This window comes from Carex rostrata, chromosome 2 (genome assembly GCF_964058835.1).
Source record: "Carex rostrata chromosome 2, lpCarRost1.2, whole genome shotgun sequence".
Classification (NCBI taxonomy): domain Eukaryota; kingdom Viridiplantae; phylum Streptophyta; class Magnoliopsida; order Poales; family Cyperaceae; genus Carex; species Carex rostrata.
Window position 1 is genome coordinate 9921851 of NC_135919.1, and position 21779 is coordinate 9943629.

Below are 21779 nucleotides of genomic sequence, written 5' to 3' on the forward strand. Positions count from 1 at the left end.
TTATTTAGTCCAAGCTATGATCGTAATTAGTGTTAATTAGTGGTAATTAGTGTTAATTAATTAAAGTACCGAATTTAGTGATAATTAGTGTTAATGTAGGTACAAAATTAGTTTTAATTAGTGATAATTGAGGAGGCCAAAGTTAGTTGTAATTTTATTTTGGATTATTTAGTCCAAAATTTGATAGTAATTATTGTTAATTAGTTATAATTAGGATTAATTAATTACGGTACCAATTTAGTGGTAATTAGTGTTAATGTAGGTACAAAATTAGTTATAATTAGTAATAGTTGAGTATATTTGAGTATATTTTATCATATTTGAGTATATTTTTGTCGTAATTAATGTATTTTAGCATATTTTGCCGTGATAAGCGTATTTTAGCATATTTTAGTATATTTTGCCCGAATAACATATTTTTTTAGTATATTTTGCCCAAAGAACAATTTTTTTTTTCATACTAACGTAATTTAACCAATTGTAGCATGTCTAATTTTTTTTCAAACGTAGGATGGTTAGGGGACGGCCTAGGAGACCACCACCACCCGACCATACTGATGATCCCATTTCCGTGGACAGCACGGAGCATTTTAGTCCATTATTATGGATACCTCATAGTGAGCATCGAGTCTCACTGGCATCCCGAGAGGTACTTGATTACTTTTTCCTTTCTTTTTTGAAAGTTTAAATTTTTGCTAATTGCTCATTTTTTTAAGTTTTTATGTTGTTTTTTTTTTTTCAACACAGAGTCAGGACCTCCTAGAATGTAAGAATCGGGCATACGGCATGCAGTACTACTCTCTGATGGACCCGTATCTACGAAATTTGGGGTTGTACCATTTGGTCGATATTTTGGAGACGGAGAGTAAGGCTACCAATGCATCCCTCATCCAGGCACTAGTGGAGCGATGACGCCCCGAGACGCACACGTTCCACTTCCAGTTTGGAGAGATGACAGTGACTCTTCAGGATGTGAGTGTCCTTTGGGGTTTGCCCATCCAGGGCGTGCCCGTCGGTGGCATATCAGACTCCACTGATGATAAAACGATTAATGCCACCCTCGCAGAGTTGTTGGGAGCGGAGCCAGCTATACGCGATAATGGCAGGAAGTCAAGGTTTCATGTGAAGAAGACGGCACTGCGAGCTCTATTCGCCAATCGAGGTCTGCATTGGGGATCCACAGAGCAGGACATTGAGAGGTACTCATATAAACCATTATATATATTTATTTTGTACTATATTTCATACTAAAAAATGAGGTGCTTCGTAATTTCGACATTATAGATACACACGGGCTTTCGTGATGGATCTATTTGGTTCTGTCATGTTCGCTGATTCGAGCGGTGATTCCATCCCGATTATGTATCTGGAGCTGTTGTGAGACCTTGGGACGTCAAGAAGGTACAACTGGGGTGGGGCTGTCCTAGCACATCTTTACTCCAACTTGTGCCGTGCTTGCAAAGTCTGTATGTTATTGCTGTGTTATTTTGATTATTTAACTTGTCATGTAATTATTTTCTTATTTGAATTCTTTAACTTTTTCCTGACGGCTAATATTTTTCAAAATACAGCCTAAAAGTAAGCAGATTTATGGACCGACACTTCTACTGCAGCATTGGTCATGGTCACGTATACCAGTGGCTGTTCCCGTGCCGAATGAGCCCGATGATGCATATCGCCCGGCACTTGCCAAGAAATGGTACGGAGATCACCGCTATGTTAACCAGCCTCACAGAAAGACAGTAGGTATCAGGCTAGTCCGAGGTCAGTTGCAGAGTTTGGGTGACACGCAGGTGAGCTGGACTCCGTACAGTGAGTTATACGATGAGGGGAGGCTGCCGCAGATTGTATCGGATGATGAGGAGATGTGGCTCTACAGGGGTCCGTTGGTTTGCTTCTGGATAGTGGAGCACCACTATCCAGACCGGGTGCTCCGTCAGTTTGGACTTCCTCCACTCATCCCCGCAGATCCAGACATCCCGAGATCTATCATCATGGGACTACACGGGTACGTACAAGTTATGTTTTTCTTGCATTTTGTACTTAATATTAGTTGTTGCCTTTAAATTGAATCTAAAATAATAATTACAGGGTGACCCACGGTAATCATAACGATAGAGATTGGAGTACGTATTACCTGGACCACTACAACAGAGCAGCGAGCATGAGTGAGAACTTGTGGCAGATGTCGGAGGTTGGTGAGATGCAGTTGCAGGGGCCTCCCCTACATGTCGGAGGTTGGACACAGCCGCCTCCCCGACACCGCGTCAGCCGTATCCGGAGAGGTCTCATGATTGGGAGGCCTCTGGTAGCGGGACTCAGCCTGACTATGGTTCCCAGCTTGCGGCATCCTTGTTCCATACCCCCCGCCACCGCCAGCTACCCACACCGCCGATGATCCATGGGGTACAGCACTCATGATGAGCAGAGAGGCTGAGCCCATGGAGGAGATCACACCAGCTCGCGTGGCGCAGGAAGGAGAAGTACAGTGGAATGATTGGCATCAGGCTCGGGTTTTCACCAGAGAGAACAGGGGCCAACCAACTGACCGATATACACCTTCGCAGTATCGTTGAGCACTTAGTTTTTTTTGTTTTATTTTTAGTTAGTTTTATTATGTTTTAGAGCTCGTGGGTTTTTTTTTATAGTTTTATTATGTAGTATTTTATATTTTATTATGTTTTATGTTTGTGTTTTTAGTTAGCTTATTATGGTTAGCTTATTATGTTTTATGTTTTATTATGTTTTAGTTTTAGTTTTGGGTTAAACTATGTTTTATGATAGTATTCGTACAATAAAAAAATATTAAACAATTTTGAAAAAAAAACACTAAAAAAATAAGAACACAAAAATACTTCAAAAATAACACTAAAATAAAATAGTATAACAACAAAAATAAGAACAAAAAAACACTAATAGAAATAACCACAAAGTTAAACCCCAGAAGAAAAATTTATCGGTTGGGGCTATTTTTGCGAGCTTATATCTCACGTTTTGTTCAGAGATTCTGAATAAAACTTGGCAGTGCTGTTCTAGGATGTTGATACTGTATGTCGGTAAATTTTCATGATTTTTGGAGATGATTTTCTAAGGAAACCAGAGGTGCAAAGTTCGACCCCGGAAGAAACATTCATCGGTTGGGGCTATTTTTGTGAGCTTATATCTCACGTTTTGTTCAGAAATTCTGCATGAAACTTGGCAGTGCTGTTCTAGGATGTCAAGATTATATGTCGGTAAATTTTCATGATTTTTGGAGATTTTTTACCAAGGAAACCAGAAGTGCAAAGTTGGACCCCGGATGAAACATTAATCAGTTGGGGCTATTTTTACGAGCTTATATCTCATGTTCTGTTCAGAGATTCTACATGAAACTTGGCAGTGCTGTTCTAGGATGTCGAGACTACATGTCGGTATATTTTCATGATTTTTCAAGTTGTTTTGCTAAGAAATTCAGAGGTACATTTTATTGCAAAAAATCTGAATATATAAAACAATTTGATTTGCAAAAAAAAAAAAAAAAAAAAAAAAAAAAAAAATCCGGACCGCCGAATTTATTGGTGGTTCGGAATTATAATTCCGGACCGCCGAATTTTGAGGCGGTTTGGGCATTTTTAAAATTTTGTCCGAAACCTGGGTATTTTAAATTATTTATTTTTTGTTTTGGGTATTTTTAAAAAAATCGGGATATATATCCCACATCTTTATCTCCGTTTTCAAAGTCCAAATAGTCGATTTGAACAGTTCAATATGATCTCCATATTAAAATGTGTTTGGAGACTACATTTTAAATTTTTTTGGAAACTTTTCACTATTTTTTTAGATAGGGGCAAAATCGTTGCTATTGGATGGTTCATAATATTTTGAAAAACAATGATTTTATACCTATCTAAAATAATTGCGAAAAGTTTTCAAAAAGACTATAAAATTTGATCATTAAGCACATTTTAATATGGAGATCATATTGAACTATTCAAATCGACTATTTGGACTTTGGAAATAAAAATAAGAATTTAGAGCATGATTGGAGGCACAAACACAATGAGACATTTGAACCCACCCTCCTCTTTTAATTATAGTATTTAAATTAATCATAATCATAACTTAAACCAAACTAGCACAAAAAATTAAAGGCTTAACTAAAATTTAAATTAAATACTATAATTATTAGTATACATCACATAAAATAGCCCAGTATAGTGGCTAGAGTTTTGGGTCTCAAGTCTTAACCAATAGTATATGAGCTGGAATCACGCCAGGAGCAAAAAATTAGGAAATTCAAATCTGACCTGTCTAGAGCCCGAAATTTTTAAAAATACTATATCCAAAAAAAAAAAAAAAAATTCAAACAACTACGTTTTCTGAAAAATTCAAATTTTGATACAGCCGCATCCCCTAGATGCGGTTATCTTTCTAGAGACCGCATCTAAGGGATACGGAGCATAAATAGTGGCCGCATCCCCTGAATACAGCCCATAGCTAAGGAAACTGTCAATATAACTGTCCCACTCTTTTTCTCTGAAAAGAATAACAGATCTTATCTAAATGGTTCCATAGCTAATATGAAGTTCTTGCATAAATCTGGCTATCAGAAAGTTATTTCCGTATTTGTCTCGAGTCTTGACAAATACACCAGCAGATGCAATCTTACAGCAATGCAAAAATATAATTGGGCAGTGCTAAACATAAGTTAAGACTTACAGCTTATTCATATCATTATGAATTTTTGTACCAATAACCCACCAAGAAAAATAAGAAAGGAGAGCAAGGTTCAAGTAGCAAACTGTAAGATATACCTCCAAACTAATTTCATAAACCAACTGTTCGAGTAACACACTCTTGAGGTTCCACAAAACCAATCCATCAAATATGAAGTCGTTCATGACAGTACAAAAGTAAGAAACTGGCAGTACAAAACAACAACAAGACATGAGATGACCTAGGTCCCAATTTTAGTTGACAATGGTTAAAAAGGTTACCATAGAACCAGTACCCATCTGATGTGCACATATGCATGTATTTAGTTGGGAAACCTTTTATTATAAGTTCCTCTCAGAGCATTTCCTGAGATCGTCTAACAAGACGCCTCACCCTCTTTTTGAAGTCCTCTCTCCTCTCTCTCCACTCCTTCTGCATAAACAAGTGCCACATTAGTCTATAATACATCAAACATTGACATCAACTTGCTAAAAAAAATACTGTGGTAGACATAAGGGAAAATGGCATTTTGTCCACGTTGTACAGGACATGTATATATATGCTAAAGTTTAGCCACAATACAAGAACATATAGTATAGCTTCACAAATGGTGCCCCAACAACTGCATTTAGCATTTTGTTATTTTACCATAATTTCTCATTTCAAAAGTGAATAAATTCTTACTCTAGGCTTAATCTCAAATACGTTATTGTAATATTCTAACAAAAATATCGATTAACTCCATATAACACTCCATGTTTTTCACCATATTTTACTTGAAAATGCCTGTCAAGATCAAGATGGTGAAATTGGAACAAAAGTAATATTTAAGCTATTTGTTTATTGTTCATTTTATTTAAAGGGTTGATATAAGTACTCCCGATATGTGTCCTGCAAGCAACCAGTCACACAGTCACATAGACACTCACAGGCATGTTGAGGTTGACAATTTTACCAAATGGGCATGGAACCTGGCCTATTAAACTTGAAAATGCACAACAAACAATTAACCTTGAAATAAAAAAAAGCACAGACCATAAAAGAGAACATAATAGTACAACGTATTATTTGAACTTACAGCAGCCTCAATATTAGCTGGAGACTCGTCGTTTGGGCTTGATAGCATAGATATAATGCTTAGAACAATGCTCTCTACCTGAATTTTTAGCAAATCATTACAAAATGTATAACTATCCGAACAAAACAACAAACATTGAAGATGAAATAAAAAAAAAATGGCTTCCTCACCCAACACCCTAAATATTATTTTTTTTATTTTTCTGTTTGTTGTTCTTTGGTCAAATGGTAATCAAAACAGCAATTAAAAGTTTCCCAATTTATAAATAAACACACATGAAGCAGGAATGCGGTTGCCTAACACTTAAAACAAAAAGAAGTTCCACACAGAAGAGTCTTTAGTACCGTGTGGACAGGTGTCCAGCGCTCACTGGCTAGTTCATAACCGTTGGGGTCATCACCAGGTGGATGAAGAATTGAAATACAAACTCGCCCATCAGGATACACTGTTTATATATCAAAGTTATATAAATATTACAACAGAATGAAACTGAGCTCTTTTTAAGACTTATCAAAATAGCACACACATACTGGTATAAATATCAGGAAAAGAACCTCATACAGGAGTTATGCTAAATGTTAAATAAATTGCTGAAATCATCATATGAATTCAGGCAAAACTGTCTCCAGTTCAGGTAAGTACAGGTCAACATTAGGTACCATAGTACAATTTTCCGCACAACTAACCATTTGGATGCCACATCTCAGAGGTGAATCTAACTGTGGGAGGGCTGTTGGGATAATTGGCTGGAAATGTCATGATTGCATTAAAGTAGCCTCCATCACTGCGTAATGATTACAAGTTAGAATAGCAGGGAGGTATTTGGAAAAAATAAAGGGAAAATTCAGATTTTGGTCTCTTAAGTTTTCTCAAAGAAACCAAATCAGTCCCTGAATTTGTCATTTGCACTAATTGAATTTCAGAAGGCTGACAAAGCTGGTCCCTAAACTTCTATATGAACCAAAATGATTCTTCCAAGCAGTGGCAAAGCTGGTCCCTAAATTTTGATATGAACCAAAGTTAGTCCATGAACCCCTACTTCCAAGTCTAAAAAAATAGATAGATGGATTAATTTGAATAATTTCAGAGAAGTCGAAGGATCAATTTAAGTTTGTTTTCTCAAAAGTTAAGGGACTAATTTGGTGCAACTCAAGTCTAGGGACCAACTTGATTTTTCTCAAAAAAATTTAAGGACCACTTTAATGCAAATAAGTTTAGGACCGATTTAGTTTTCTAAGAAATTTAAGGGACCAAACCTTGAATTCTCCCAAAAATAGAATACACCAAAATAATCCATCAGTACAACTCAACCAGTCCTTGTGTACATAAAACCTTTTTAGAAAATGTGTGCATAATAAACTTTTTATTTCTTGCATCTTCCAATTGGAGAGGCACGACGACAAACATACAGAAATCAAGGACAGGAATCACGATTCTAACTTGAACTACTTGTTCCGCTACAATTAGGCTAAAGAGCAGAACTACAGTGTTCTTAAGTTCACCAAGCCTCTTTGTGAACTCAACTCTAAAACATCTTGGATTGGCTTCAAACGACAAATTCAAACCATTGAAACCCACCTACCTTACGAGTGATGTGCCTACATGCGAAAAATTCAAATTTTCGAACTAATTTTGTATAGAAAGGGGTAAAATAACGTCCAAAAAAAAATGCATTAAAATTAATTTATAAACCTTCTAATTTTGACGGCTCGACTTTATTCGTAAGTTTAAGAAAAAAAAATCTTGTAGACGCATCACTTGTAAGGTAGATGGATTTCAACAGTTTGGATTTGTCATTTGAAGTCAATCCAATAGGTTTTAAAGTTGAGTTCACAAAGGAGCTTGGTGAACTTAAGAACACCCCAGTTCTACTCTTCCTAGTTTTATATCTCTATTCTTTTTTACTGAACTTTATGTCTGTCAATCCCAAGATATACTTCTAATGATAATCATTCACTGCTACCCATATATATTTCTGAAAGAAAACTTTCAACAATAATCTCTTAACCAAAAGGAAAGCGAAGGAGGCCTAAATATCCTCCTTTGCTCTCTACGTATGTACCAAATGTAAAATTACACCGGTACCTAGCAAAACACTAGCATATATGGTATAGAAGAATTTAAAAAAGAACTGTCAAAAAACAATGAAAATGGCAACTGTAACTCTTGGGATAACCACTTCGCAAACAAAGTACAAATCAGACAGCGACTTTTTAAGTAGGAACATGATATATAGAAATGTTATATCAGTTCCTCTACATTTAAGCAACAAAGGTGCATGATCTTAAAACTTGACATGCTCACAAGTAAACACAGGAACTTAAGATGACGATTTATCTCCTAAAAAAGTTTGGCCACTTCTATGAGAGAATAAAATAAAAAGGATTGTCATTCGGCCCAGCATTATGCTTAAATTGGGCCTGATTTAAAAAGTTCAGCATTACTAGATTAAAAAAAGAATAACCTCTTAACCAAAAAGGAACCATAAATTTTCTTGACTTCCTCTAGACATCCAAGAAATATAAACAAACTCAAGGATATAGCAAAGCTAACATTCAGTACAGTGCAAAGGGGTCTTCAATTTTAGGGTTACCACTTTAGAGCCGAATTACAGATAATTCAGCATCTTTCTAACTAGTCTGAGAATCTCAATAAGTTACTTTTTTTTAAAGGAAGCATCTCAATATGTTATATCTATGTCATTCCACCATTGAGCAAGAAAAGGTACAAACTCACAAAATTTGATCTAATAACAGGCAAAAAATACAGTTAAAACAAGAGAGTTGAACAGATATACTCACTAAAGCGTTTCAGGAGGTCCGATTATAGTAACCTGCCATTCAAATACGTTGCAATCATCGACCAATCCAGCTGAGAAGCCGTCAACTGGATTCTTCGTTAGATCTGATCATAACATAAAAAAAATTCAATTCAATTCAACAAACCTATTCCCCCCGCACGAATTCTCGAAACAATCAAACCCTAGAATTAATTAGAAGAAAAAAATGGATCAGATCAGGAGGTACCTTTGAGCTGCTTCTGAAGCAAGAGGCTTGCTTGACTCGTCGTTGCTGCGGCCATTAATGGATTGAAAATTGAGAGATCGGCCGAAGGTTCTAGAGAGAGAGAAAGAGGGGCTAGTAGACAACGAAGCGAGAGAGAGAAGAGAAGCCGACACGATTGCGTATATATAGGATGGGATTGAAGGTGCGTTTCGAGATTAGAGAAAAGAACAAGGGAAAGAAGCGGTAAAACTCGGAAGGAGTCGACGAGATTAATTACGAAAATGGTAATTTTTGCAAGGTGGAATTTCATGTAGACCCTCAAAACCTCGAAATTACGTATTCGCTTCTAGTAATATAATATTTTCTCTTTTAAATTTCAAAAACTTATAAATTTATCTAATAATTGACTTTTGTATTAAAACTTATTTTTAATTTATAAAATATTCAATTTATATTCTGTTAAAAATAAAAATATGTAGTATGTGAATAAAAATATTTCATCTTAAACTAATCAGTTTTGAAGATAAATATTTTATTTCTCTATTTTTGATGCATACACTAACATATGCTTAAATACCACTATATACATTACAAGTTAGAATTTTTAAAGTATAGAAGGATAAATATGTATTGTGAATTTTAGAAAAATAAATACTCAATTTTGAGTTTTTTATGGGGGGCATACCTCAAATTCAACCTTTATTTTTTTGAGGCGAAAATTCAACCTTTATGCAACTAATATTTTACGGTGGGAATTTTTAGGTGGCGAAAATTGTGAAATTTAAAGCATGGAATTGGAACTGTTCGAATATTTCTGACCGAGGTATGATAATAAAAGATAACAAAAGGGGTCAACTGATCAACTCTGACCCGTATTCGTTTGGTCAACTTGGCGTCTTTGCCAAATCAAATCTATATTTTTCTTTTAACTCGGTATAAATGAAAACAGCTGGGTCCCTAACAGGAACAGCAGGTGATGGCCTCTCTTTCTTTTCTTCTCCTTGTTTTTCTTTTTTTGCATGTTGAAGAGATATTAAGAAATTAAATAAAAAGGGATATTATGGTGGTGGAGGTATATTGTCGGCAAAATTAAGATAGTAAATAAATAAGTATATCATATACTGTGCAAATTTAGTTTTACTATATTGAAAAAAAAAATCGAAGCAAAATAAAATAACAAATTAACCAAGCAGACAATTACAAGTGATCAAATCGTGGTGGAGGTATATCTTCGGTAAAGAAACTTTTTTATTTTCCTCACTATCTTCGATAAAAACACAATCTTAAGTATTAATTTTATCTATATATATGTCATTTTTATCTATTAAGGTAGATAAATAACGGAAAAACCTTATGGATAATAGCAATAAAGAAATAAAATCACAGATAAGATAAAAATTCATACAACACTTTAATCTAAACGTGAATATATGATGAGTAAATTATGATACAGATAAACAACAAGATGCGTGTCCATAAACTTAAACAAAGTAATACCTTTTTATAACTCTAAGGGCTTAATATATTCTACTTTGTTGTTGTTCATGTTCTGCTGGTTGTTTTCCATCAACTACTGGTTGTATTTCGTTTTCTTTTAGTTGTATTACATTGTTTACTAATTGTTTGTCATTTTCTTTTACTAATCTTTCGTCTTCTTTTAGTTGTATTCTACTTTCTCGATGATGTGAGCAGCATAGCCCATAGGTCGCACGGATGATAGGCTGGGACTTATAAAAGGCCTGCCTTGCTGACATGCCACGCTATTTTTAGATAATTACTGACGAATCATGGGTGGACCATAAACCCCATGTTCTTCATTACTCCCACTCCTATAGGAAGATTATAAATACCCATTTTAGATAGGATTTTCGTGTGTTAAATGTGTTCAAGTTCTGCATAGTCGTAGCTAGCAACACTCATTGTTAGGTTAGGTTAGAGAGTTACTTAGAGAGAGGGGTACAACCATTAAATGTCAAGTAGTGGAGAAATCATCTAAGGATACAGAAGTCGCACTTGATGGAGCTCCTCTTCCTCATCTTCCGAGTCATTTATCTCGTTACGAGAGTGCACCGGACATCTTCAATTGGAATGTTGTATAAGGATTGTAAATGCCCAATTATCTTGCTATCTGGAGACACTACTCGAGTTAGGGGTGTAAACGGATCGGATAATATCCGATTTTGTCCGGATCCGAATCCGGAAAAGTACTAAAATTATCCGATCCGTATCCGAGACTAGCCGTATCCGTATCCGAGACTATCCGTATTCGTATCCGTATCCGAGACTATCCGTATCCGTATCCGTATCCGTATCCGAGACTATCCGTATCCGTATCCGTATCCGAAAAATTATAACGGATACGGATACGGTAAGACCTTTAACTATCCGTATCCGACCGTTTACATTTTTAAACCACAACAAATGTGATATATGTTCTAAAATTGATTTTTTAAATTACATATTGGACGAATAATTTATTAAATTGCATATAGATATATATTTTGATGAACAATATAACACTATGACATAATTAGTGATTAATATTTTAATAATATAATATGTGTTTTATAACTTACAAGCTAATTATGAAAAATATCCGTATCCGTCCGATATCCGATCCGTATTCGTATCCGAGACTATCCGTATCCGTATCCGTATCCGAAAAATTATAACGGATACGGATACGGTAAGGCCACTATCTGATCCGTATCCGACCGTTTACACCCCTAACTCGAGTGCTCCAAACACCTTTAATTGGAGTGTTGTATTAGTGATGAACCATAATTTAATGCATAATAGACACACAGTTGACCCCAAAATTTATCCAAATTGTCATGTTTTGTTGCATTTTATTTAATTTTAATTAATGTTAGTTGAGACACAAGATACTGCGCAAGTTATTAATTATTGCAGAATTGGAGCACGAAACCGCGCGATTTACATGTGCACAAAAGATCAAGAATATCAAGCCGAATGGAGAAATAAATGGAGAAGATAAATCTTTGAATTCAACTAATTAAGAGATTTCGTAATTTATGGCTGCATCAATTCTTACCAAATTCAATTAAGGCATTTATTTGGCTGGTCAACTAAGGCATTCACCTGGTGCATATTTGTTTCCAATAGAAGTTGTATTTCGATTGGATTGCATGGCTGGCTGATTCGGCCCATTTAATTGATTACCAAAAGTTTAGATTTGAGGAGGAGATATATTTCGGCTCTGGACAAAAACCCGAAATTTTTAAATATACCATTTTAAGAAAATAAATAAACCAAAACACCATCGGTGGCTGGATTTAACAAAAATAGCATGGCCGCTTTGGCGCGAAGCGGGTAGGCTGAACGTGGCCGCTCTGGTGGGAATCGGTCACTATATTGGGCCGGCTTTAGGCCCAGCGGGCTGGCCGCTTTGGGGGGTAGCGGCCAGGGCCGCTTCCCGGGGTAGAGGGCACCCTGAAATTCATTTTATATAACCAGATAGCAAAGAAGCAGAGAGAGATTCATTTGACGCACAGAGGTCATATGCCACTAGTGCCGCTTCAGCTGTAAGTATTTTATTTTCTTTCTTTTTAAAAAAAAATTTAGTATTTATAATTAATTTAATTAATTTTTAATTTTAGGTTTTCTTATACTCATACCAAATGGCTGTTATGGTATCTATTTACACTGGTGGTGAGATTTTAACAGGCCCTAATGGGGTTTATTACAGTATCGGGCATGTTTATGTGATACCTGTAATCTCGGGTACTGATTTGTTGGTTCTGAAATCAATTATTTCTCAGAACCTCGGATTGAATCAGGATCGATATGACCTTGATATTCAGGCCAAAATTAACATGCCCACTGGTTCAGGCCAAACTTGGTTCCAACTTTTTCCTATTCAGAATGATGGAGTCTGGCAGGTACTGTACAACCAGACAATTAGTTTTTCTGGGGGTGGATACAAGATAATTGAACTCTTTGTGGAGATTAACCGAGTCCAGCGTCCTAACCCCCTTGCAAGGTTAATCCAGGGTGCTATTCGGGCTAATGCCTCAACCTCCTCAAGTCCAGTGTCCCAACCCCCTTTCCAGATTGACATGCCTGAAAGTAGTAATGCCCCAGTTCAGGAGGGCCGACGGTCTACTAGTCGGCCCTCCCGTCGGTCCCGAATCCCTTTGCCGATTGACATGCCTGAGAGTAGTCAAGCCCCAGTTCAGAGGAACCGACCGTCTAATAGTCAGCACTCCCATCGATCTCGAGCCCAGCCTTGTGATCCGGAGGAAACTGAGGAGACGGTGGATCCGGAAATACAAGAGGCAGAGGAAAATTGGGGGGATGTTGATCCTGATTGCATGAGCGATCACAGTGACACAGCAGATACGAGGCCTGTGCTCGGGCAGACAAAAAAATTCAAGGTTGATAAAGGGTTTCGGTTAATGGGTCGCGGGGTTGAGCACCCGATTGCAGCTTTCAATGACCTGTCAGGTTTTCAGGAAGCAAATGTGGGGTTATTTGGTAGACATGCAGAGTTTGAAAATGAATTGTCAGAGGGACAAACCTATGATTCAAAGGAGGAAATGAAAGCTGCAATTTACAAGTTTCACATTCTTTGTAATAAAGAGATTAAGAATACGCACAGTGACAAACAACGGATTAGGTTCAAGTGCAAGGACCCCAGATGTGGTTGGTACATTAATGCAAGGGTCACTGGTTTTGGTACACAATGGAAAGTATCCAAGTGCCCAACAAAACATGTTTGTCATGCGGATGCCACAAGAATAGATCATGCACAGTTGACCGCTGCTATGGTTGCCGATTGCATCTCGGCGCACATGAGAAATGACGTAGATTTAAGTATCACTTCTGTCAGAATAGCTTGTGCACAAACGTACAACGGTCAGGTACCAGCGTATAATAAATTGTGGCGTGGAAGGGAGTTGGCAATTGCCCGCCAATTTGGTAGTTGGGAGGGGTCATATGCGCTTATAGTCCCCTTATTGGAGGCAATTAAGCGAAAAAATCCAGGTACATTGTTTGATGTTACCTCATATCCAACTGGTGAGCCTGGACCTTACAGGTACTTTAATAGGGCGGCTTGGGCATTTGGACCATGCATAGAGGCTTTCCAACACCTGAGACCTGTCATCACTGTTGATGCCTGTTTCTTAGCAGGCCGGTACAAAGGTAAAATGTTGATTGCAACCGGGTACGATGCAGAAAATCAGCTCCTCCCGTTGGCTTTTTCATTGGTAGATACAGAGAATTTTGAAGATTGTGCATGGTTCATGCAATGGTTGAGGCACAATGTAATTCGCTCCAGGTTTGTGTGTGTCATCACTGATAGGGGTAAGGGCATAAAAAAGGTGTTTCGACAGGATGATCTGGGATGGAATGAGGAAGATGAGGATGAGTGCGTTCACCGTCTTTGTGCTACTCACATAGCAGAAAATATGAAAAAGAATCATTGCAATGAAGAAGCAATCAAGTACTTCAGGATATGTGTGGCGAAGAGAAAGATGAGGAGATATGAGCAAGGAATGCAAGCAATGGGAGATGTATGTGATCGGGCTCTGAATTGGTTGGACGGTGTGGGTAAGTATCTAGATCAAGATGAGAACGAATGTCCTAAACCATGGAAGATATTCCAGGCGTTGGATGGGGGTTTCCGTTGGGGAATTACGACGACGAACGGGTCCGAGTCGCTCAATAATGTTTTTAGATCTTCTCGTAGGTTGCCGGTAGCAGCAATAATTGAGGACACGTTTTACAAATGTTAGCAATGGTTTGCTCAAAGGAGGGCAAAAGCGCAATTAGATCAAATTTTAAATAAAATAAGAACTTACATATTCTCTGTAGGGCTGCCATGTAACATACTCTGGTTCATCCCTGAGATGCTCGATCTCCTGTCTCCAGTGATTGATGCCGAGAGTCCCGCCATGACCTGCCCCGATATAGGTCTTCGGATAGCTCCACATATGCGCATATGCAGGGCATGTGTCTGGCTCGGGTCTGCCCCAATCTGGCACATCTGTCTTGCAAGTGATTGTCGGACGGCCAACAATCAGATGCGCCCAGGACCAATGCTGCAACAACATGCATGGTCCAATAAATGTCTTGTTCTTCTTCAGACATGCTTGATTAAGACCCCTGTACAATGTTAGTGTCAACAACCGGTGTAGTGATGATATTTTTCATATTGAAATTTGTAAACAATAATTTCAAGTCACACACCTATACAAGCATGCGAGAGTCGCAGCCCCCCAATTGTACTTGCTCGCATTGGGCAAATCAGCCAGCAATGGGAGATAGCACAGCCGTACCTGATCTCCGTGCGAATCAGGGAACAATTTGACTGTGATCATCTCCAAAATGTATGCACGCAAGTGCTGATCAATGGTGGCCTGTTATTTATTTTAATTAAAATATTAGTTAGAAGAAAACTGAAATTTTGTATAAGTAAATAAGATAAAATTTACATACCTGAGGGGGACGACTACTAGCAGCTGGAAACTCCTTGAAGGCGGTTCTCAGCTTTGCCAAGCTGATGATACCTGGGGAGATCTGTGTCTTGGAGCCTCTCTTCTTCTCTTTCTGCAAAGCAGCATGCGGTATCCCCAGCAGGTCCTCTCACAAGGATCTGAAATCTCCATACTCGACGCCCGTCACAGGCTCCCCGACAATGGTCATGCCCCATAGACAACTCACATCCTGTAGGGTGACTGTCATCTCAGCGTGGGGGAGATGAAATGAGTGGGTCTCGGGACGCCATCGCTCAATGAGCCCAGAGCACAATCCCGGATCGGCAATCTCCTCGGCCATCTGGGATAGCTGGTACAATCCCATGCCACGCAACGTCCCTGCATAGGCCTTCTGGTACTTAAGCCACATTTTGTTGTGGCGTACTGTAACTGTATCTAGTCCCTAAATTAAAAAAAAATTATTAATAAAATTTGAAATAAAATTATAATTTTATTAATAATATAAAACTTACTCCAGTGGCAGCCTCCAAGATACGGTGCTCCGCATTCGGGTACCAGAGAAAGTCTGATACCCGATCAGTGCGGTGCCGGATACCGGGGACCACAGATGTCAATGCCGCATCGACATACTATGACATCTCATATGGAGTGGGTACTGGTGCACCTCTACTGGAAGAAGGTACATCCCTACTAGAAGACGGTCCAGATCCCATAGATGTCATGCTGTATTTATTTTGGTCTTATTAGGATTTCAAATTAAATTTCAAAAAATAATTATAGTTTGGGTATTAATTATTTTGGTCAATAACTAATTTTCATAATTTTGGTACAATACGATAATTATTTTGGTCAAATAATCAATTTTGGTACAATGCGATAATTATTTTGGTCAAATAATCAATTTTGGTACAATTTTACAATTATTTTGATCAATAATCAATTTTCATACCATTTCATAATTATTTTGATACAATTTCATAATTACCTGATCCTAAACCCTAAATATTTACCTTACTCCTACTCCTACTCCTACTTTAAACTAAAATTTAAATTTAGAAAGAAGAAGAAAATTACCTGATTTGAAGGGATGGAATGAGAAATGAGGATTGATATCAAAAAAACGTAACGGTGGGAATTTATATGGTACCATGGCCGCTGCCCTGGGTTGAGGCGTGGCCGCTACGCCCCAAAGCGGTCAGCCCGCTGCCCTCCAATGCGGCCCAAAAATCTACAGGTGCCCGCTTCCCTCAGAAGCGGCCATGCAAAATTTAAAATATCCAGCCGAAAATGGTGTTTTAGTTTAATAATTATTGGAAAATGGTATTTTTAAAAATTTCGGGACAAAAACCGAGGGCCATCTTGATTTTAGTTTTTTTTTTATCTTTGCACTTTAATTTTTGAGAGAGAATTCGGCCAGAGGGAATTGAAGAAAAGGTGAAGACTCGGCAGAGACAAAACCGAAAGCAAGGGAAGAATATTTGATTAAGGGAGGTTTTAATTTTTCTTCTTCTTTTATTTTTCTGATTTTAATGAAATCGAATATGACTTGTGCTTGTGTTGAAAGTATGCTTGGCTAAACATTTTATCTAGGGATATGGGAGTAATTGATACTTTTGTTATGTTAATTTAGTTGTTTGAATTTATTTGTGGTTGTGATGTTGAATTGTTTATGAATTCTTGAATGGTTTGTTTGATTATTTCTTATTTTATTAAGGGATCCACCAATATTAAATTGAGACCAAAAGGAGAAATTTATATTAGAAGTACTTTTTAAAATAGCGATAGTTATACAAACAATACTAGGTAAATTTGGTGATGGACCGAAAGGAGAAATTGAATTGCTCGATCAACATAAACAAACTTAAGTACTCGGAGCTACGAAAGTAGTCCAAAAGGCTTTTGGGGGAAAAACATGGGTTATCAAATAGCTTAATGGGTTTAGATTAAGACTGGTAAGCCACGAATGTAGGAGACCTATTTAATCTAGATACGGTGCGAAGCCGCGAAAGTGGATAAACATCTACCTTAGGATAACACCCCCTCAATAATTGCAACCCAAATATTATAAAAACAATTAGAAATACATAATTAAAAGTATCATAGTGAAACCATAATCCTAGACTAGTAATCGTGTCCGTGCACAGCTACGGAAGCAAATTATGTAGTAAAAAACATTAAGCTCTTTAATAAGGAGAAGAGATAATTTAAATCAAATTTGTAGAGAAAATTAGTTAAATACTATATTTATCTACAAGATAACACATGTTAACTCTAGTGCAGTGGTAAGTATTTTGGCACCAACAGAACCTAACTGGGTTCGAATCCCGCCTTCAGCAGAAAAAAAAAAAAGGGTGCGCGGTGCACACGGGTGCACGGTGCACAGGCTCGGTCTGCAGGTACCGTGCGTGGTTCAGAGGCGCGGTTCACGGGTGCGGCGCGCGGTCTACGGGCACTGGGATCATATGCGGCGTGACCAATGCATACTTAAGTGTTGAAACTCATAATTTCAAAAATTCATCTATGTGCGATCTGGAAATTCAACGGCTGAGCATCATTCAAAAAAAAAAAAGTAAATCAAGACCCTTGCAGGATCTAGACATTAAGCTCCTTAATAAGGAGGAGAGATATTCATTCCCTCTGGTATTTCTCATCATTTTCTGTTTCTAGAATTTATTTTGCATTCTGTTAATTCAAGTTGCATTTAGATAATTCAATCTGCATTATGTCTGGAATTCAGGCTGAGGTTCTGGAATTTAGTCTGCATTAGTTTATAATTCATTCTGCATTTAGTTAATTCATCCAGCATTTTTATAATTTAGTTTAAAAGAAAACCACTCAATATTTGCTTGTCTAGATTACTGAAACCTGGAAAACCAGTACTTACAATACCTCTCTGTGGTTCGATACCCAAATTACTAAGCGATAAGGTCATGCGCTTGTGACCGAATTGTATTAGGATTAGGGATTAAATTGTTAAGCTACCAAAAACACCATCAATTAGGGTTGTAAATGTCCTATTATCTTGCTATCTTGAGACACTACTACAGTACTCTAAGCACCTTCAATTGGAGTGTTGCATTAGGAATGCCACTGCCCTCTTCACTTGCCATCTAGAGACACTACTCAATTGCTTCAAACACCTTCAATTGCAGTATTATATTAAGGATGTAAATGCGCTACTATCTTGCCATCTGGAGACACTACTAGAGTGCTCCAAACACCTTCAATTGGAGTGTTGTATTCGGGTAGTAAAAGCCCTATTATCTTGCCATCTGGAGACACTTCTAGAGTGCTCCAAACACCTTCAATTGGAGTGTTTTATTAGGGTTGTAAATACCCAATTAACTTGCCATATAGATACACTACTCGAGTGCTCCAAACACCTTCAATTGGAGTGTTGTATTAGGATTGTAAATGACTTATTGTCTTGCCATCTAGAGACACTACTAGAGTGCACCAAACACCTTTAATTGGAGTGTTATATTAGGGTTGGAAATGCCCCATTATCTTGACATATAGAGACATTACTAGAATTCTCCAAACACCTTCAATTGGAGTGTTGTATGAGGATTGTAAGTGCCCTATTATATTGTCATATGGTGACACTAATAGAGTGCTCCAAACACCTTCATTTGGAGTGTTTTATTAGGGTTGTAAATACTCTATTATCTTGTCATATGGAGACACTACTAGAGTGCTCCAAACACCTTCATTTGGAGTGTTGTATTAGGGTTGTAAATGTCATATTATCTTGCCATATAGAGACACTACTAGATTGCTCCAAACACCTTCAATTGGAGTGTTGTATTACGGTTGTAAATGCCATATTATATTGCTATATAGAGTCACTACTAGACTGCTCCAAACACCTTCGATTGAGGGTTGTTTTAGGGTTGTAAAAGCCCTATTATCTTGCCATCCGGAGAGACAACTAGAGTGCTCCAAACACCTTCAGTTGGAGTGTTTTATTAGGGTAGTAAATACCTTATAATCTTGCCATCGGGAGACAATACTAGAATGCTCTAAACACATTCAATTGGAGAGTTGTATTAGGGTTGTAAATGCCCTATTATCTAGAGTTCTCCAAACACATTCAATTAGAGTGTTGTATTAGAGTTGTAAATGCCCTATTCCCTAGCCATCAGTAGGCACTACAAGAGTGCTCTAAACAATTTCAATTGGAGTGTTGTAATAGAGTTGTAAATATCCTATTATCTTGTTATAAAGAGACACTACTCGAGTGCTCCAAATACATTCAATTGTAGTGTTGTATTAGGATTGTAAATGCCTTATTATCGTGCCATTTGGAGGCACTACTAGAGTGCTACTAGAGTGCTCCAAACACCTTCAATTCGAGTGTTTTATTAGGGTTGTAAATGTCCTATTAACTTGCCATTTGGAGACAATACTAGAGTGCTCCAAATACCTACAATTGGAGTATTGTATTAGGGTTGTAAATGCCCTATTATTTAGAGTGCTCCAAACACCTTTAATTGGAGTGTTGTATTAGGGTTGAAAATCCCCTATTATCTTGCCATATAGAGACACTACTCGAGTGCTCCAAACACCTTCAATTGGAGTGTTGTATTTGGGTTGTAAATGCCCTACAATCTTGCCATCTAGAGACACTACTAGCGTTCTCAAACACCTTCAATTGGAATGTTGCACTACGGTTGTAAATGCCCTATATCTTGCCATCTCGAGACATTACTAGAGTGCTCCAAACACCTTCAATTGGAGTGTTGTATTAGGGTTGTAAATGCCCTATTACATTGCTATATAGAGTCACTACTGAAGTGTTCCAAACACCTTCAATTGGAGTGTTGTGTTAGTGTTGTAAATGCCCTATTAACTTGCATATGTAGACACTACTCGAGTGCTCCAGACACCTTCAATTGGAGTGTTGTATTGGGGTTGTAAAGGCCTCATTTTCTTGCCATATAGGGACATTACTAGAGTTCTCTAATCACCTTCAATTCGAGTGTTGTGTGAGGATTTTAAATGCCCTATTATATTGTCATATCGAGACACTACTAGAGTGCACCAAACACCATCAAATTGAGTGTTGTATTAGGGTTGTAAATGCCCTATTATCTTGCTATATATTGTCACTACTAAAGTGCTCCAAACTCATTCAATTGGAGTGTTTTATTAGGGTTGCCATATTATCATGCCATTTGGAGACACTACTAGAGTGCTCGAAACACCTTCAATTCGAGAGTTGTATTAGGATTGTAAATGCCCTATTATGTCTTGCCATCTGGAAACATTACTAGAGTGCTCAAATCAGCTTCAATTGAAGTGTTGTATTAAGGTTGTCAATGCCCAATTATCTTGCCATATGGAGACACTACTAGAGTGGTCCAAACACCTTCAATTGGAGAGTTGTATTAGGGTTGGACATGCCCCATTATCTTGCTATCTGGAGACACTAATAGAGTGCTCCAGACACCTTCGTTTGGAGTGTTTTATTTGGGCTGTAAATGCCCCATAATCTTGCCAATAGAGACACTACTAGAGTAAGCCAAACTCCTTCACTTGGAGGATTATCTCAGGGTTGTAAATGCTCTATTATTTTGTCATATGGAGACACTACTAGAGTGCTCCAAATACCTTCAATTGGAGTGTTGTATTACGGTTGTAAATGCCCTATTATCTTGCCATCCAGAGAGAAAACTAGAGTGCTCCAAACATCTTCAGTTGGAGTGTTTTATAAGGGTAGTAAATGCCCTATTATCTTGCCATCAGGAGACAATACTAGAGTGCTCCAAACACCTTCAATTGGAGAGTTGTATTAGGGTTGTAAATGCCCAATTATCTATAGTGCTCCAAAAACCTTCAATCAGAGTGTTGTATTAGTGTTGTAAATGCCCTATTATCTAGCCATCAGGAGGCACTACTAGAGTGCTACAAACATCTTCAATTGGAGTGTTGTATTAGTTTTGTAAATGCCCTATTATCTTTCCATTTGGAGACACTGCTAGAGTACTTCAAATACCTTCAATTAGAGTGTTGTGTTGGGGTTGTAAATGCCCTATTATCTTGCCATATAGAGTCACTACTAGAGTGCTCCAAACACCTTCAATTGGAGTGTTGTATTAGGGTTGTAAAAGCCCTACAATCTTGCCATCTAGAGACACCACTAGCGTTCTCCAAACACCTTCAATTGGAATGTAGTACTAGAGTTGTAAATGCCCTATTATATCTTGCCATCTTGAGACAGTACTAGAATGCTTCAAACACCTTCAATTGGAGTGTTGTATTAGGGTTGTAAATGCCCTATTACATTGCTATATAGAGTCACTACTAAAGTGCTCCAAACACCTTCAATTGGAGTGTTGTATTAGTGTTGTAAATGCCCTATTAACTTGCCATATAGAGACATTACTCGAGTGCTCCATACGCCTTCAATTGGAGTGTTGTATTGGGGTTGTAAAGGCTCAATTATCTTGTCATATAGAGACATTACTAGAGTTCTCCAAACACCTTCAATTCGAGTGTTGTGTGAGGATTTTAAATGCCCTATTATATTTTTCATAT

General features: G+C 37.6%; 2 protein-coding genes and 1 long non-coding RNA gene across 4 annotated transcripts; 1 reads left to right on the plus strand and 2 right to left on the minus strand.

Annotated features, from left to right (window-relative positions):
• Positions 1-4788: 4788 nt before the first annotated feature.
• LOC144573736 (ubiquitin-conjugating enzyme E2 7) lies at positions 4789-9001 on the minus strand. Of its 2 annotated transcripts, none has more exons than XM_078323488.1 (6): positions 8800-9001; positions 8575-8677; positions 6460-6557; positions 6118-6218; positions 5774-5851; positions 4789-5127 (listed from the first exon to the last, which is right to left on the minus strand). In XM_078323488.1, exons 1-6 carry the CDS (start codon positions 8852-8854, stop codon positions 5050-5052), a joined length of 513 nt encoding a protein of 170 aa, XP_078179614.1. In that variant the 5' UTR covers positions 8855-9001; the 3' UTR covers positions 4789-5049. The 2 variants fall into 2 exon arrangements, with proteins under 2 accessions (XP_078179614.1, XP_078179616.1); XM_078323490.1 differs by having other exon boundaries at positions 4789-5317; positions 8800-8961.
• A 3946-nt stretch (positions 9002-12947) lies between these two features.
• LOC144547673 (uncharacterized) lies at positions 12948-14537 on the plus strand. Its single transcript, XM_078296370.1, has 2 exons — positions 12948-13303; positions 13631-14537. Exons 1-2 carry the CDS (start codon positions 12948-12950, stop codon positions 14535-14537), a joined length of 1263 nt encoding a protein of 420 aa, XP_078152496.1.
• Positions 14538-14763: 226 nt separating this feature from the next.
• On the minus strand, positions 14764-15368 carry LOC144568209 (uncharacterized). The gene is made up of 3 exons (XR_013515611.1): positions 15241-15368; positions 14992-15161; positions 14764-14907 (listed from the first exon to the last, which is right to left on the minus strand). It is a non-coding gene; the product is annotated as an uncharacterized LOC144568209 (long non-coding RNA).
• Positions 15369-21779: the final 6411 nt, after the last annotated feature.

Coding starts and splice junctions, on each gene's coding strand:
- LOC144573736 (XM_078323488.1), bottom strand. CDS start 8,854: ATGGCCGCAGCAACGACGAGTCAAGCAAGCCTCTTGCTTCAGAAGCAG. Junction 6,558..8,574: donor GGACCTCCTGAAACGCTTTA/GTGAGTATATCT, acceptor ATCATTACGCAG/TGATGGAGGCTACTTTAATG. Junction 5,128..5,773: donor CAGCTAATATTGAGGCTGCT/GTAAGTTCAAAT, acceptor TTGTTTATGCAG/AAGGAGTGGAGAGAGAGGAG.
- LOC144547673 (XM_078296370.1), top strand. CDS start 12,948: ATGCCTGAGAGTAGTCAAGCCCCAGTTCAGAGGAACCGACCGTCTAAT. Junction 13,304..13,630: donor GCAGAGTTTGAAAATGAATT/GTCAGAGGGACA, acceptor CACTTCTGTCAG/AATAGCTTGTGCACAAACGT.